At 49.0% G+C, this 15558-nt stretch overlaps 1 protein-coding gene across 1 annotated transcript in view; it reads left to right on the top strand.

The window, feature by feature from the left end:
- The first annotated feature begins 13327 nt into the window (after window positions 1-13327).
- Window positions 13328-15558, top strand: part of TTC17 (tetratricopeptide repeat domain 17) — a 93182-nt gene continuing 90951 nt past the window's right edge. The window contains exon 1 of the mRNA XM_088451813.1: window positions 13328-13559. Within this exon, the coding sequence (XP_088307939.1) occupies window positions 13332-13559 (228 nt within the window). The 5' untranslated portion in view covers window positions 13328-13331. The remainder of the gene's footprint in view (window positions 13560-15558) is intronic.

Below are 15558 nucleotides of genomic sequence, written 5' to 3'. Positions count from 1 at the left end.
CTATCCCTACAGTATCCTCTTTGAAAGACCCTACAGATAGAAAGGTTGAATCTTGCCTTAAATCGATATACTCTCTTTCAGGAGCTGTTGCCCGTCCGACCATGGCTATTGCATGGGTGGCTAAAGCTATAGAGAGCTGGGCTGATGCACTTGAAGGCTCTTTTCCCTCAGATGCATCTATGGATCAGATGTCTTTCGTTGCTCACATACAAGATGCATCTTCTTATATTGGAAAAGCGACACTGGATGCCAGTCTACTAACCTCCAGAGTCTCGGCCACGGCAGTGTCTGCCCGCCGTACCCTGTGGCTATGCTCATGGAAGGCAGAAGCGAACTCCAAGAAAGGCCTAGAAGTGTTACCCTACAATGGGGGGATCTTGTTTGGCCCAGACCTTGACAAGATTGTAACCACATTGGCGGCATCAAAAACTGCATTTCTGCCTTCAGCAACTACTATTGCAAAGCCTCGGACTACATCTTTTAGGTCCTTTCGTCCTCAAGGAAAACCTAAAGGTCCGTCATTTCCTAGGCAGTCTGCTTCCACTAGGGCCGCCAAGCCCAGGTACAAGCAGGCCTGGATCACCAGACGCCCTGCTTCAAAATCCGAGGATAAGTCCTCAGCCGGACGGGACGGGGATCCCAGAGTGAGAGGCCGACTTCTTCAGTTTGCCCAGTGCTGGTGTCAAACCACCACGGGTGCTTGGGTAAGAGAAGTGTTCTCTCACGGGTACGCCCTCTCATTTCTTTTGACGGCAACCGCACCGGTTTTTCTACACAGGCCCTCCTTCAGACCCAAGCAAGGCCTTACAAATTTTGAGGAATCGTTTCTATATTTTAAATTTAGACCAATTATTGAAGATGGAGTCTCCAATAATAATTGTTTATATTTATAAATATAGTAAAGTTCAATTAACATATGTTTTATGATTCCAGTGAGTTCAAACATGAAATTCAAGCTCTGATTAACTGATAGTTTATTTACAGACAAATCAAATTGTGCAGAATATGTTATACACAGTAGTGATATATATACTAGGTATAGTTAAGTTTTATTTCTTTGGAAGCATAAATATATAACAAACAATTTAACACACTTAGACAATTAATAACAAGCATTATAATTACCGTATTTCCTTCTGCACAAACTTGCGTTGCTTGTCCTCTCTCCCTAGACTCTGGACTACATTGTACTGTGGTGACTGAGCTCTCCAGACTGACCATACCTGACCTCTCTTACATCTCCCTCTGTTCTCCTTAACTACTTCAAAAACTCTGCCTTATATCCCAGACTTTAACAATCCAAATTTACATATTCTCATAGATAAGAATCCTAGGGCTGCCATATTCCAAGGTGTCATAAAACATGTCCGATTGTTCTTACTCAAAGGTGACGAGTGGAGGAAGTTTGCTGGAGTCATAAAGTCTGATAGCTCATCAAAGGTTTTCCTTTGCTTATTTGAAGTGTAAACATCAACAATTGGAATTTGTTACTGGTTCCATTGATCTTATAGTGTCAGTTCCTCTGACCTACAGTAGAATTGAACAAAATGCCAGATAACATACAATTGCTAAAGATATGCAGACTTCTGACAATGGTCTTTAACTCTGCATTTAAAACACTCCTCTGAGCATACCAGTATCGGTGTGCATTTTAAGTAATCTAAGCCAGGTGACCTGCTGACTTTGGGCCTGATTCAGAGGCGCACGATATTTGCGTGCGCTCGCTCTGAATCAGGGCGTTCCTATTTTGTTTTAATCCCGGCCTCCAGGCCGGACGCACAGCTGTGGGTGTGACCACCCACAGCTTGTGCGAGAGGCCTGGAGATTATCGCGACCCTCGGCATTGTGAGGAGACCCTTGTGGTAGGGTCTCAGCACTCGCAATGCCAAGTGAACTTCCTGCTCTAATCACTTGTGATGTCAGTAGGGACGCCCACAAACGGCTCTGTTTGTACAGCCACCCCCCCCTACAAAACGGGGCGAGCTGTTGATCAACATCGACAGCCACCCCATTTTGCTGCAAGCTCCGGAGCGAGTGAAGGTCTCACTCGCTCCGGGGCTCGTACGCGTGCACACTGGGCCACCATCGACCCGCTTGCGAGTTGGTCTGAATCAGGCCCTTTATCTGCCAGATTTTAATTATTTTTTACAACATATTCAATCTGTATGCAGCCATTACCTAGTTCCTTAATATATATTTAATTTTACAATTACCAGCTAGCTGCAGTAACACAAATCCAGAAAACCATTCAGTCCTTGCCGCAAGCAAGGGTAATTGTGCCAGTACCACTATCTCAGCGAGGGACCGGTTACTATTCTACTCTCTATCTGGTTCAAAAGCTGAATGGATCTCATTGGCCTATTCTCAACCTCAAATCCTTGAACAAATTCATCAGGGTACCCAGGTTGAGAATGGAAACCCTACGCTCCTTCATCCTAGCTATGGAGCCTGGGGACTTTATGGTATCTCTGGATATTCAGGACGCGTACCTACATGTACCTATAGTGCCCTCAAATCGTCGATATCTCCGTTTTGCTATACTTCAGCAACACTTCCAATTTCAGGCTCTGCCCTTTGGACTACCCACAGGTCCATGGGTGTTTACCAAAATTATGGCTATCATGGCGGCCCACCTGCGTGGTCAGGGTGTCCAACTGGTACCATATCTGAATGACCTCCTGCTCTTAGCAGGATCCCCAGAAGTGCTTCACCACCATCTGTGGCTAACCATAGCTTTCCTTCACAAGCACACGGATGGTTAATCAACTGGAAAAAGTCCTCCCTGAATCCCTCACCGAGAATGACTCATCTGGGAGCCCTGCTGGATTCTAAGGATCAGAGAATCTTTTTTACATCAGACAAGATCTCCACACTTCAACTACGAGTGCGCAGATGTCTCCACAGTTGCCGGGTGTCGATCCACTCAGCAATGCAGGTTCTGGGATCCATGGTTTCCACCTTCGACGTGGTGAAGTATGCTCGGTTCCATTCCAGGCCTTTGCAAAGGCTGATCCTCTCAGGTGGAACGGTTTACCCCATCGGATCAAAGCTCAGACAGTAATACGCTCTCCGGAGGTGCGTCTGTCTCTCTCTTGGTGGCTACAGACATCTCATCTAACCAAGGGTCGCCCCTTGTGGATACTGGACTGGGTACTCCTAACAAAGCACACCAGTCTCCGGGGTTGGGGCGCAGTGACCGGTCCACACTCCTTTCAGGGTTGCTGGACATCGGTTTGAATCAACCCTGCCAATCAACATATTGGAACTTCGAACTGTCTACAGGGCCCTCATACTGACCCAGAACATACTTCACGGAAAGCCTGTACAGGCACAGTCCGACAATGCCACAACAGTGGCTTACATAAACCATCAAGGAGGCACTCGAAGTCGGGAGCAATGACAGAAGTGTTATGCATTCTGACGGGCCGAGGGTCACCTCCCGGCCATCTCTGCGGTGTTCATTCCGGGAGTTCTCAATTGGGAAGCAGACTTCATCAGCCATCACGATGAGCATCCCGGGGAATGGTCTCTTCACCACAAGGTTTTTCAACTCCTAGTGAGCAGAAGGGGCCTCCCAGAGGTGGACCTCATGGCCTCCAGACACAATCACAAACTGCCAGTGTACGGGTCCAGAACAAGAGATGCCAAGGCAACCTTTGTAGACGCATTATTAGTGAAGTGGACCTTCCAGTTTGCGTACCTATTCCCTATAGTCTCCCTTCTTCCTCAAGTTCTTCAGAAGTTCAAACAAGACGGAGGCACTGTCCTGCTGGTGGTTCCAGCTTGGCCCAGAGGTCACTGGTACTCAGATCTTCAGAGTCTTTCCATCGACACTCCTTTCCTGCTGCCTCAAAGAATGGACCTGTTGTCTCAGGGTCATTGCCTTTACCCGGACCTGGGTCATCTGCCTTTGATGGTGTGGCTCTTGAGACATCCCTCCCGAGGTCCAAAGGATTCTCTAGCCCTGTAGTAAAACAATGCTCAGAGCGCGTAAGCCAGCCTCTGCTCGGATCTACCAGAGTGTGGCATACATATTTCCAATGGTGTCGTACCAGAACCTACGACCCCAAGGTGTTTAGGATGTCCAGAGTCCTGGCCTTCCTTCAAGCTGGATTGGACCTTGGACTTGGACTGGCCTCACTGAAAGTGCATGTCTCTGCTCTATCCATTTTGGTTCCAGCGTAGACTTGCTCCACTTCCGGATGTCCACACCTTCCTCCAGGGTGTCCTCCGTATACAACCTCCCTTTGTCCCTCTAGTGGCTCCATGGGATCTGTCGGTAGTGCTTCGTGCCCTCCAAGGTCCTCCGTTTGAACCCCTGGATTCTGTGGAACTCAAGTGGCTCACCGCGAAGACTCTTTCTTCTGGATATGGCGTTCGCCAGAAGGGTGTCAGATTTAGGGGCGATCTCCTGTCGCTCCCCATTTCTGATATTCATCAGGACAGGGCTGTGCTTCAGACTCGCCCTGGTTCCCTTTCTAAAGTGGTTACTAGTTTCCACATTAATGAGGAGATTGTAGTCCCGGCCTTTCAATCACCAGTCTTATCGGCAGGTGAGGCTTACTTGGATGTGGTCCGTGCCCTCAAGATATACGTGGACCATACCAGTTCCCTTCGGAGATCAGTCTCCTTAATTGTGCTCTATAGATTTCACAAGAAGGGATGATCTGCCAACAAACAGGCATTGGCTAGATGAGTACGCATGACTATCTCACAGGCTTACACGCAGGCAGGCCTTCCTGCACTGGCTACTGTTACTGCTCACTCTACTCGCTCTGTGGGTCCATCGTGGGCAGCTCGCCGTGGCGCCTCAGCGGAACAGCTTTGTAAGGCGGCCATGTGGTCCTCTGTCCATACATTTCTGAGATTTTATGACTTTGATACATTTGCCTCTCAGGATACTTCATTTGGGCGCCGGATTCTCCTCTCAGCACAGGAGCGTCCCCTCCTTTAAATTACTGCTTTGGGACATCCCCAAGGTCTCCCTGTGGAGCCCTATGGACCCTAAAGGAGAAAATTAGATTTATGGTAAAACTTACCTTTGTTAACTCTCTTTCTTCAAAGTCCATAGGGTCCACAGGGCACCCGCCCTGACGCACCTGGCTTCATATGGGCTTGGTTTCTGGTCACCGGTTTCCCGTCTCCTTCTACGTGAGAGTGTGATTCTTGTGTGTACCAGTCTTCCTTCTCTCTCCTCCTCTTCCGACCTTCTCTGGGTATAGGGGGTTGGACCAGTGCATCCTGGGAGCTGAAAGCTTTAACTGTGTGGTGCCCGGTCCTCAACCATCACCTACACCCCAAGGTCTCCCTATGGACTTCGAAGAGAGTTAACAAAGGTAAGTTTTACCATAACTCTCATTTTTTTGCAGAAAGGTCCCTCTAATAACAGAGACACATTCCTAGTAGTTTTATAAAAAAAATAAAAGGTTCATCCAACAGCATATCAGCACAAAGACTGTATTGCCTGCATGTACAATAAAGGCATTATGTATGGTTTTAGCAACAGTATCAGTTGTAAGGGTTATGGTCAGACTTACGCCAATTTGAGATCTTTCCCTTGAGATGATACTAGGAAACCTGAAGGCAGCGAGATGTCAACACAAGTATTATAAATGTGGAAATAACTGCTCATAATGTTATAAACCATGGAGGTATGCACCAGGTGTTGTGGAGTAAAATACAGATTTGATAACGGGTGATTAAAAACAGTCCCCCAAAAAAGCCAACGGCTGGACATTCTACTCTTACCTTGGTTGGAGGGGGAGGGCATCCATCCAAGCTGGAATTGTCAAACAAGTGCTTTTATGAAAGGGACACCTGTTGCCTACATGAGAATACAGCTTGTGAATTTACTACAGACGTCAGCGCCTGTGTTAGAGACACACTGGAACCTCTGAGCGGTTCTCAGGTAACCCTGAGCAACTTGTGCATAAGGGTTGGGGCACTAATGCTGCCGGTCTATAGGGTGAGAATAGAGTTTAGAGGAGAGAAGGTCGTGGATAGAACTTTACTCTCTCTGAGCCCTATACAAATCCCACTCCTCGCAAAGGAATTGTGCAAAGCTTGTTAAAGTGTATTTTGGCGGTGGGGGGTTCTATTTCATTTTGTGCACCATCTTTACCAACTATTCTAAAACATTTGGGGGACCCTAGATGATCTCTTCCTCCTTTATGATTCTTATAAATGGGTCTGGCCAGCCTCTAAGCAAAGCAACGCCCGGAGGATTACTTTGGTCATCTGTCATACTTACACTGGGATGGACAAGCCAGTCCCTGAGAATGTATTGGCCCATTCACCTAGGTGCATCATAGACAATGGGGTATCTGCTCAGCCGTTGTGCAGAGTAGCTATCTGGTGTCAGCTTACACATTCACAAAGTTCTAAATAATTTTACACCAGTTTCGGGATTAGCATTCCAGCGCCCCCAATGATATAGGAGAAAATGGGATTTCTGTTTTTTACATTATATCCTTTTCACGGATTCCATGCGTAACACTGCATGGCCTCCCTCACCCTCCTTTCTTCTGCTCTGTCATGTTCTCCTGTCCCTATTTTGTCTCTGTTAGGACAAAGGCCCTCATTCAGAGGCGCTCGCAAGAAGCGAGCGCTCGTTCTGAATGAGGGCGGCTGCTTGTATTTTTAAGTACGGCCTCCTGGTCATTAGCTAAGCTGTGGGTTACCACCCACAGCTTTAGCAACCGACCAGGTTGATTGTCGCGATGGTCAAGACCATCGCGACCATCGGGGCTTGCGACGAGACCCTAAGGTTGGGTCTCGGCAACCGCAAGCCCCAGGGAGCTTCTTGCTCTGAACGTGCAGGAAGCTCCCCACTGACATCACTGCTGATGTCAGTGTGGCAGCCCACAAAACGGCAGGCGTTCTTTAAGGAACGTCCCCATTTGTGAAACCACCCCCCCCGCCACGCCTACAAAACGGGCCAAGCTGTCGATCAACATTGACAGCCGTCCCTTTTGTAGTGAGCTCTGGAGCAAGAGAATTTATCTCTCGCTCCGGGGCTCGCGTGCGCAGGGCCTAAACATCGACCTGGTTGCGAGCGCTCAGCGCTTGCAACCGGGTCTGAATGAGGTCCAATGTTCTTTTCCTCATGGAATCATAGAAAAGGCTTTAACACAGGTAAAAAAAATCCCATTTTGTTGTAAATAGTTCAGCTGTCCATCAATTTCTTCATTGATTTTGTAAACGTATGGTAATTATATTCTGAGTCCTAGGGATGCAAAAAAGCCCCCCCCCCCTCTTTAAATGCCGTCAATTCTCTTTATGGTGTACATCAATTGAGTGTGAGTTTAACGTGTGAGACCATTTCGAGTTTCTTTTTATAAATAGAAAATAACAATATACCTTATTGCTTGCCAAAATACGAACTAGATGTTTCTTATCAGACTTTAGCAAATATCACATCTTCCTATGTTTTACTGAAAATACTTTTATTTACAAAGTTTGATTTTCCCAGCTTAATTGCCTGATTCTGCCATACCCACAGAGGTCTGTGGGGGCAGTGGTGAGTCAAGGTACACTGCTTAAGGTGTTAACCCTTTGGTAAATTGAACAAAACAGTTGAGGAACATTTGATGGGTAATCATGAATGTCCCTTCACATTCCCCCCCCGATCATCACTTCGCATTGTTACACGTAGGATTTCTCCCCTGCTGCTCCTAACCTCTGGAATTCTCTACCTCACACTCCAGCCTTCTCATCGTGCCCACTCACAGGGCCGTAACTAGGGTAGTGCGACCTGTGCCCTGGCACAGGGCACCGCAGGGCAGGGGGCCCTGTTTGGGCCTGTCAATTTGCCTGTTTATTATTATTCTCACATGTAGCTTCCCAGTGCCGGCGCTAGGAGTCTTTGCGCCCAGCGCTATTCCGTGTTTCCCCTACTCCCGCTCCTTCCATGTGTCCTCCCCCTCACCTTATAATAATACCTGCGACAGATGGGTGGTGAGCAGGGATTATCACCGGCCGGACCCTGCGCCCCTGTGCGGCCGCACTGACAGAACGTGTCAGGAGCCGGCCCTGTAGTTTCCTCTTTTATCCCCAGCATCTGACGGCTGCCCCAGGAGTACCACTATCGCTTCCCTGGCCCTTCCCCATGAGGCTATGGCCCTTTTTCAGGTGCACCATCTTATGTCCCTATATAAAAAATGGGGGGGCAATGCTCACTCTGGCACAGGGCACCAAAAAGTCTAGTTACGGCTCTGCCCACTCATATCCCCTATGCTCATACGAGCACGGTCCTATACCCTTTGTATTCTTTACAGAATTATGCTAATTGATCACTGTATTCATGGATTTATATATTGTATGTATTAGTTTGTACTAATGTTTCCTGTTGTTAGTTTTATCCCCTTGTTAGTTTTATCCCCTTGTAAGTACCTTTGTGGTGCCTAATAAATAAAAATAGATTTATAGATTCTTCACAGCTAAGGTCCGTGTTCAATTTGAGGCGAAAAGCCGTTTTCGCGTGTTTTTGGCGCAAACGATGACATCATTTTCGCCTGTTTTGACTTTCCTCCGTATTCAATTTGGAAGACCTTTCGCTTATGAATAGCAGGCGGAAAAAAGTGCAGAATTGGGGTTTTGGGGTGCAACGTTGCTGGAAGCCTTCAGACAGTCCCCCAAAAATTTTTTAAAAAAACATAACACCCCAAAAAATCACTTTGAATTTGGGGGCGAAAAAAAAATGTTGGGGGACAAAGTTGAAAATGAGCCAACTTGACTCTGGGGGGTCCCCAAGTATGCCCCAGGTGTTTTAGATTTTGCACAGTTTATTCAACTTATCTTTAGCAACTTTAAAATATGCTGGCCCCCATTTTCAAGTACCCCAATTTACTGGGATAAGTTATTTTCTACAAAAAAACCTCCTGAATACTATTCTGCACCACTTATACAAAAACGCTATTTAGCAGCTATTGAGCCCATTTAAAAAGACCAAATACCTTCAGCAAGCCAAATCGGGGGGTACCATAGCTAACCCCCATGTCAGAGCATCTTTGGGGGGTGTCAGGCTGTTTTCCCCAAATCTGACAGTATTTTCCGCTTGTTTAAGTTTCCCCCGGGTCCCGTTTTCGCCTACTTTCAAATTGAATACGGCGATATGAGGGCACGCGCGCGATACTTTTCCACCTGCAAAATACGCGATGTAGGTGAAAAGTCTGGGAGGCGGAGAAGTATCGCCGGTGCGCTCAAATTGAATACGGCTCTAAATTGGGGCATGTTTACTAAACAGGGCAGGAGTTGGGAAACGCTGCTATAGGGCAGAGGTTCTCAAACTCGGTCCTCAGGACCCCACACAGGCCACGTTTTCCAGGTCACCCAGCAGGAGCACAGGTGTAGTCATTACTCACTGACACATTTTGTAAGAGGTGGAGATAATTATTTCACTTACGTTTATGTGAGTAGATCTGGAAAACATGCACTGTTTGGGGTCCTACGGACCGAGTTTGAGAAGGATAGAGGGGGGGGGAGGAAGTGGTGACTGTGCCCCCCCATTGGCCAGCCTTACTCACAGTGACATGATCTCCTATTATTATTATTATCATTTATTTATATGGCGCCACAAGTGTTCAGCAGCGCCTTACAAAGTACAAAAACAAATTGTATAGAAGTGACTTACAGAACAATACAATACTGGACATGGATAATATATATTGCTACATTAGTGACCATATCACCCAGATAAGTAACAGAGCATAAGCAACCAAGTGTTAGGTGCCCTAGTGGTGAGTAAGAAGTAAATTACACTATAGTAAGGAGAAGCACAAGAGGGTAGATGGCCCTGCTCGTGAGAGCTTACATTCTAAAAAGGTGGGGGAAGACAAACTGGGTTGACACAGATGGGGACGAAGAAGCATGTAACAAGGAGTTAGAATGATAGCTGGAAGGCTTTGATGAAGTAGTGGGTGTTGAGAGCCCGTTTGAAGGATTGCAAACAGGTGGAGAGTCTGATGCGGAGTGGGAGAGAGTTCCAGAGGTGGGGAGCAGTGCGGGCAAAATCTTGGAGGCGGGAGTGGGAGGAAGTAATCAGCTGGCATGAAAGGCAGCGTGCATTAGTTGACCGAAGAGGGCGGGGAGGAGCGTGAAGGGAGATGAGATCAGAGATGTATATGGGAGAAGATTGGGTGAGGGCTTTGTGAGCGAGCGTGAGAACCTTAAATTGGACTCTGAAAGGGAAGGGGAGCCAGTGTAGGGCTTGTAGGAGAGGGGAGGCAGATGCAGAATGTTTGGAGAGGAAGATGAGCCGAGCAGCAGCATTAAGGATAGACTGGAGAGGAGAGAGATGGGATTTGGGGAGGCCAGATAGGAGGAGGTTACAATAGTCCAATCTGGAGATGACCAGTGAGTGTATGAGGGTTTTAGTAGCATCCTGGGTGAGATAGGGACTGATCTTAGAAATATTTTTGAGATGGAAACGACAGGACTGTGAAAGGTTCTGGATATGTGGTTTGAAGGAGAGGGATGAGTCCAGGATAACTCCAAGACAGCGCACCTTAGGACTAGATGAGATAGTTATTCCATCAATTGATAAAGAAATAGTGGGAAGTGAGGTGATGTGGGAGGGTGGGAAGATGATTAGCTCTGTCTTAGACATATTAAGTTTAAGAAATCGCTGGGACATCCAGGAAGAGACAGCAGAGAGACAGTTGGAGATATGAGTCAGAAGAGAGGGGGAGAGATCAGGGGAGGAAAGGTAGATTTGAGTATCATCAGCATAGAGATGATAATGGAGGTCAAAAGAGCTGATGAGTTCACCTAGAGAGGAAGTATAGAGGGAGAATAGGAGAGGACCAAGAACAGAACCTTGGGGAACACCTACTGTAAGAGGCTGTGGGGGGGAAGAGGAGTCGTGAGAGGAAACTGAAAAAGATCGGTCAGAGAGGTAGGATGACAGCCAGGAGAGGGAAGTTTCACGTAGACCAAGGGAGTGAAGGATATTCAGCAGGAGAGGGTGGTCCACAGTGTCAAAAGCAGCAGAGAGATCAAGGAGAATGAGAAGAGAGTAGTGGCCTTGGGATTTGGCAGCAAGGAGGTCATTGCTGACTTTTGTGAGGGCAGTTTCAGTGGAGTGGAGAGAACGGAAGCCAGACTGAAAAGGGTCAAGGAGGGAGTGGGAGGAAAGAAAAGTGGCAAGGCGGTTGTAGACAATCCGCTCAAGGAGTTTGGAGGCAAAGGGGAGGAGAGAGATGGGACGGTAGTTAGAAAGAAGGTTAGGATCAATGGTAGGTTTTTTAAGAATGGGGGAGACAAGGGCATGTTTGAATGCAGAAGGAACAGTGCCTGATGAGAGGGAGAGGTTAATGAGGTGGGCAAGATGGGAGCAGGCTGAGAGAGAGGAAGCGGAGGAGGCGGGAGGGGATGGGATCAAGGGGAGAGGTGGAAGGGGGGGAGGACCGGATGAGGGCCATGACTTCCTCTCCAGATACAGGGGAGAAGGATGTTAGAGTTGGTAAAGTTGATGGGGAGGGGTGACTAGGGAAAGGAGGAGGTGGAGAGCTGGGGGACTGGTTGGATATGATGTCCTGACGTATGGAATCAATTTTAGATGTAAAGTAGGTAGCAAAGTCAAGGGCAGTGAGCAAGGAGGGGAGATGAGGAGGGGGTGGGCGAAGGAGGGAGTTGAAAGTAGTGAAGAGACGCTGGGGATTAGAGGACTGAAAGGAGATGAGTTTCTTAAAGTATGACTGTTTAGAGAGGGAGAGCGCAGCACTATAGGATGAGAGCATAAATTTGAAATGGAGAAAATCTGCCTTAGAGCGTGATCTTCTCCACTGTCGCTTGGCAGTTCGAGAACACTTTTGCAGGTATCTGGTGCATTTGGAATGCCAGGGTTGAGGAGTAGATCTGCGAGTGTGAATAGTGATCGCTGGGGCAACAGAGTCCAGAGCAGAAGTAAGGGAGGCATTGTATAGGGAGGTGGCTTGTTCAGGGCAGGAGAGAGAGAGGATAGGGGAGAGAAGCGAGTCAAGCAGGGAAGAAAAGGAACCTGTGTCGATAGTGTCAATGTTACGCTTATTAATGGAGGCTTTTGGAGGTAGAGGAGGGGAAGGAGAGAGGGACAGGTTAAAAGAGAGAAGGTGATGGTCCGAAAGAGGGAATGGGGAATTGAGGTGGTCAGAAATATCACAACGGTGTGTGAAGACCAGGTCAAGCACATGGCCACTCACATGGGAGGGTGAGGAGGTCCATTGGGAGAGACCAAGTGACGATGTGAGGGAGAGGAGTTTGGAGGCAGAGGATTCTGTGGGGATATCAATTGGAATATTGAAGTCACCTAGGATAATGGAGGGAAGGTCTGAGGAGAGAAAGTGAGGGAGCCAGAAAGCAAAGTTGTCAAGGAACTTGGAGGGAGGGCCAGGGTGACGGTAAATGACAGCTACTTGGAGGTGTACTGGGTGGAAGAGGCGTATAGCATGGACTTCAAATGAAGAGAATGTGAGGGATGGTTCAGAGGGAATGGGTTGGTATGAGTAACCAGGGGAGAGAAGGACCCCAAGACCACCACCATGGCGACCCCCAGGTCGTGGGGTGTGGGAAAAGGTGAGGCCCCCAGAGGAGAGAGCTGCAGGAGAAGCAGTGTCAGAGGGTGAAATCCAGGTTTCAGTAATAGCTAGGAGATTCAGGGAGTTGGAGATGAAAAGGTCATGGGTTGGGACCAGTTTATTACAGACTGACCTGGCATTCCAGAGGGCACAGGATAGAGGGACAGAGTTTGTTGGAGAGATTTGAATGAGATTATCAGGGTTGCTATAGCGTGGGGGTGAGATTAATTTGGGGGACCGAGCTGAATAGAGTGTAGCGATGGTGCGGACTCCAGTGCTAGAAGGGGAGCCAGTAGAAGGTGGGCAGGAAGGGAAATTGATGATGTGTGGATGGATGTGGGGTAAAGTGACATGGAGAGGGGAGTGGGAGGAGGGATTAGCAGTGAGGTTGTAGGACCCCTGTGGAGTATAATAGAATGAAAGTGAAGTAATGGAAGAAGATGTGGAGGAAGGTAAACAGAGGAGAGGAGATAAGGGGAAGAGGAAATGGAAGAGACAAGGGGGAAAGGATAAAGATGGAAGCAAGGGGCAGAACAAAAGATTAGGTAGACACTGCTTCTCCCACTTATTCTCCATCTGCAATAACCAGGCCTGGAGACGGCGGTCAGACAGTGAGTGCCCCCGGCCCAGGTGTGCAGGCAGCTGTCCCCTGTAACCCCGCCCTCCACTGCAACCCCGCCCCCCCATGGTCACCGCCCCCTAACCCCTCCCCCCTCCCAGGCCCGGCCGGGATCCTCACCTGAGAGGTGGCTGCTGAGCGGCTGAGACTCCATTAAGATGGCGCCGGTGCCGCATCCTGTTCCGGAGGGAGGGGCGATGTGCGTGACGTCAGCAAGGAAGATGGCGGAGAGCAGGAGCGGGCAGCAATGCACCCCCGGGACGGGACCGCGCTCCGGCGCAGCACGGCTCTGCCTGCTCGGGGTCCTGTCCTTGCTCTGCACCGCGTGTCCCTCCGGGGCCACCACACACTGGGTAGTGACAGAGGACGGCAAGATCCAGCAGCAGGTGAGAGGGCAGAAGCACCGGTGTATGGGGAGTCTCAGGGCGGAACTGGGTCACCTGTCAGGGGGATGTCAGGGTGGCACAGGGTCACCAGTCAGGAGGGTGTCAGGGTGGCACAGGGTCACCTGTGTATGGGAGGCGGCACAGGGTTACCAGTCAGGAGGGTGACAGGGTCACCTGTGTATGGGAGGTGGCACAGGGTTACCAGTCAGGAGGGTGTCAGGGTGGCACAGGGTCACCTGTGTATGGGAGGCGACACAGCGTTATCAGTCAGGAGGATGTCAGGGTGGCACAGGGTCACCAGTCAGGAGGGTGTCAGGGTGGCACAGGGTCACCAGTCAGGAGGGTGTCAGGGTGGCACAGGGTCACCTGTGTATGGGAGGTGGCACAGGGTTACCAGTCAGGAGGGTGGCACAGGATCACCTGTGTATGGGAGGTGGCACAGCGTTATCAGTCAGGAGGATGTTAGGGTGGCACAGGGTCACCAGTCAGGAGGGTGACAGGGTCACCTGTGTATGGGAGGTGGCACAGGGTTACCAGTCAGGAGGGTGGCACAGGGTCACCTGTGTATGGGAGGCGGCACAGCTATATCAGTCAGGAGGATGTCCGGGTGGCACAGGGTCACCAGTCAGGAGGGTGTCAGGGTGGCACAGGGTCACCTGTCAGGGAAGGTGTGAGGGCAGAGCAGGGTCACCTGTCAGAGATGGTGGGTGAGGATAGTGCAGAGACACCTGTTGGCAGGTGTATGAGGGCAGGGCACGGACTCCTGTCAAAGATGGTGGGTGAGGATAGCTTACGGTCACCTGTCAGGGGTGGGGTGTGAGGGTGGTGCAGGGTCACCTGTCAGGGGTGGCGCATGACATGCGCATGGTCACCTGTCTGGGGGGGTGCGTGAGGGCGATGCAGAGTCACGTGTCAGGGAAATGTGTAAAGAAGGGACACCTGTCAGGTGGTGAATGAGGATAGCGCAGGATCACCTGTCGGAAGGGGTGTGAAAGAAGGGTCACCTGTCAGGGGAGGGGTGTGAGGACAGGTCAGGGTCACCTGTCAGGGGAGGAGTGTGAGGGCAGAGCAGGGTCGTGTGTCAGGGGCCACCTGTCAGGAGAGGGTACAGAGCAGGGACACCTGCCAGGCAAGTATATGTAAAGGAATCGGAGGGTCACCGTTTTGGGCATCTATCGGAGGCATCACAGGGTGACCTGTTGGGTTTGTGAGGGCAGCATATTTCACAGGGTGAAGTGTATTTTACCTGAGATTTCCATAAAGAAAGCGGAGATCTGAGCCATCCACCCCAGTGCTGTGATGTTTCTATTGAGTAATGATTCCCTAATAACACACCTGTGATGTGGTTATCATTCTTCTAAAACGGAAATGTTTTGGGTTCTAAGGAAACTGCAGTTGGAAGGATAAAAAAACAAAACCTACCCATTCTCTAATGATTGGTTCTAATGTGCAACACAGAGCTGCATTTGTTTGTAGGCTGGTCAACTAGTTCTGGGAAGTCGATGGTTTCCTTCAATCATTCCTTAATTACTAACACGTATAGGTCTAGTGTTGCTGTGGTCAGGCTGGTGTATAGTCTGGAGTTAAGTCTCTGCAAATTCCTTCTTCATGGCCGGCAAATTATCAGGAGACAGCTGGTAAACGTGCCTAGAAATGTCAGCTCTGGGGCCTAACTTCTGTCTGTCCTCCTTTTTATCTCCACGAATGTACGTCTCTGATCGCTTAAAATATTTTGCTGGACCTTTTAGATTTGAATGAATGGCTCCTTACATTATTGTATGCACATTGGAACTGGGATATTTATTTCTGCGTTCTTGAAGAAAGTGGCACCACCCCTCCACCTCCCCCACCCCCCAAAAAAAGAGCCCAAATTCACATTCCAGTTGTTCAAAGGACTTTAATTGGTTATCTTCCTGTAACGTGGGCAATGTAAAACAACTTGCATATGGTAGTCAGGAATAGATAACTGTTTAGGTGCATACACACACAACGATTTTTT

The sequence above is a fragment of the Taudactylus pleione genome, unplaced genomic scaffold, assembly GCF_031769625.1.
Source record: "Taudactylus pleione unplaced genomic scaffold, aTauple2 ptg000027l, whole genome shotgun sequence".
NCBI lineage: Eukaryota > Metazoa > Chordata > Amphibia > Anura > Myobatrachidae > Taudactylus > Taudactylus pleione.
This window is presented reverse-complemented; position numbering and strand designations above follow the sequence as displayed.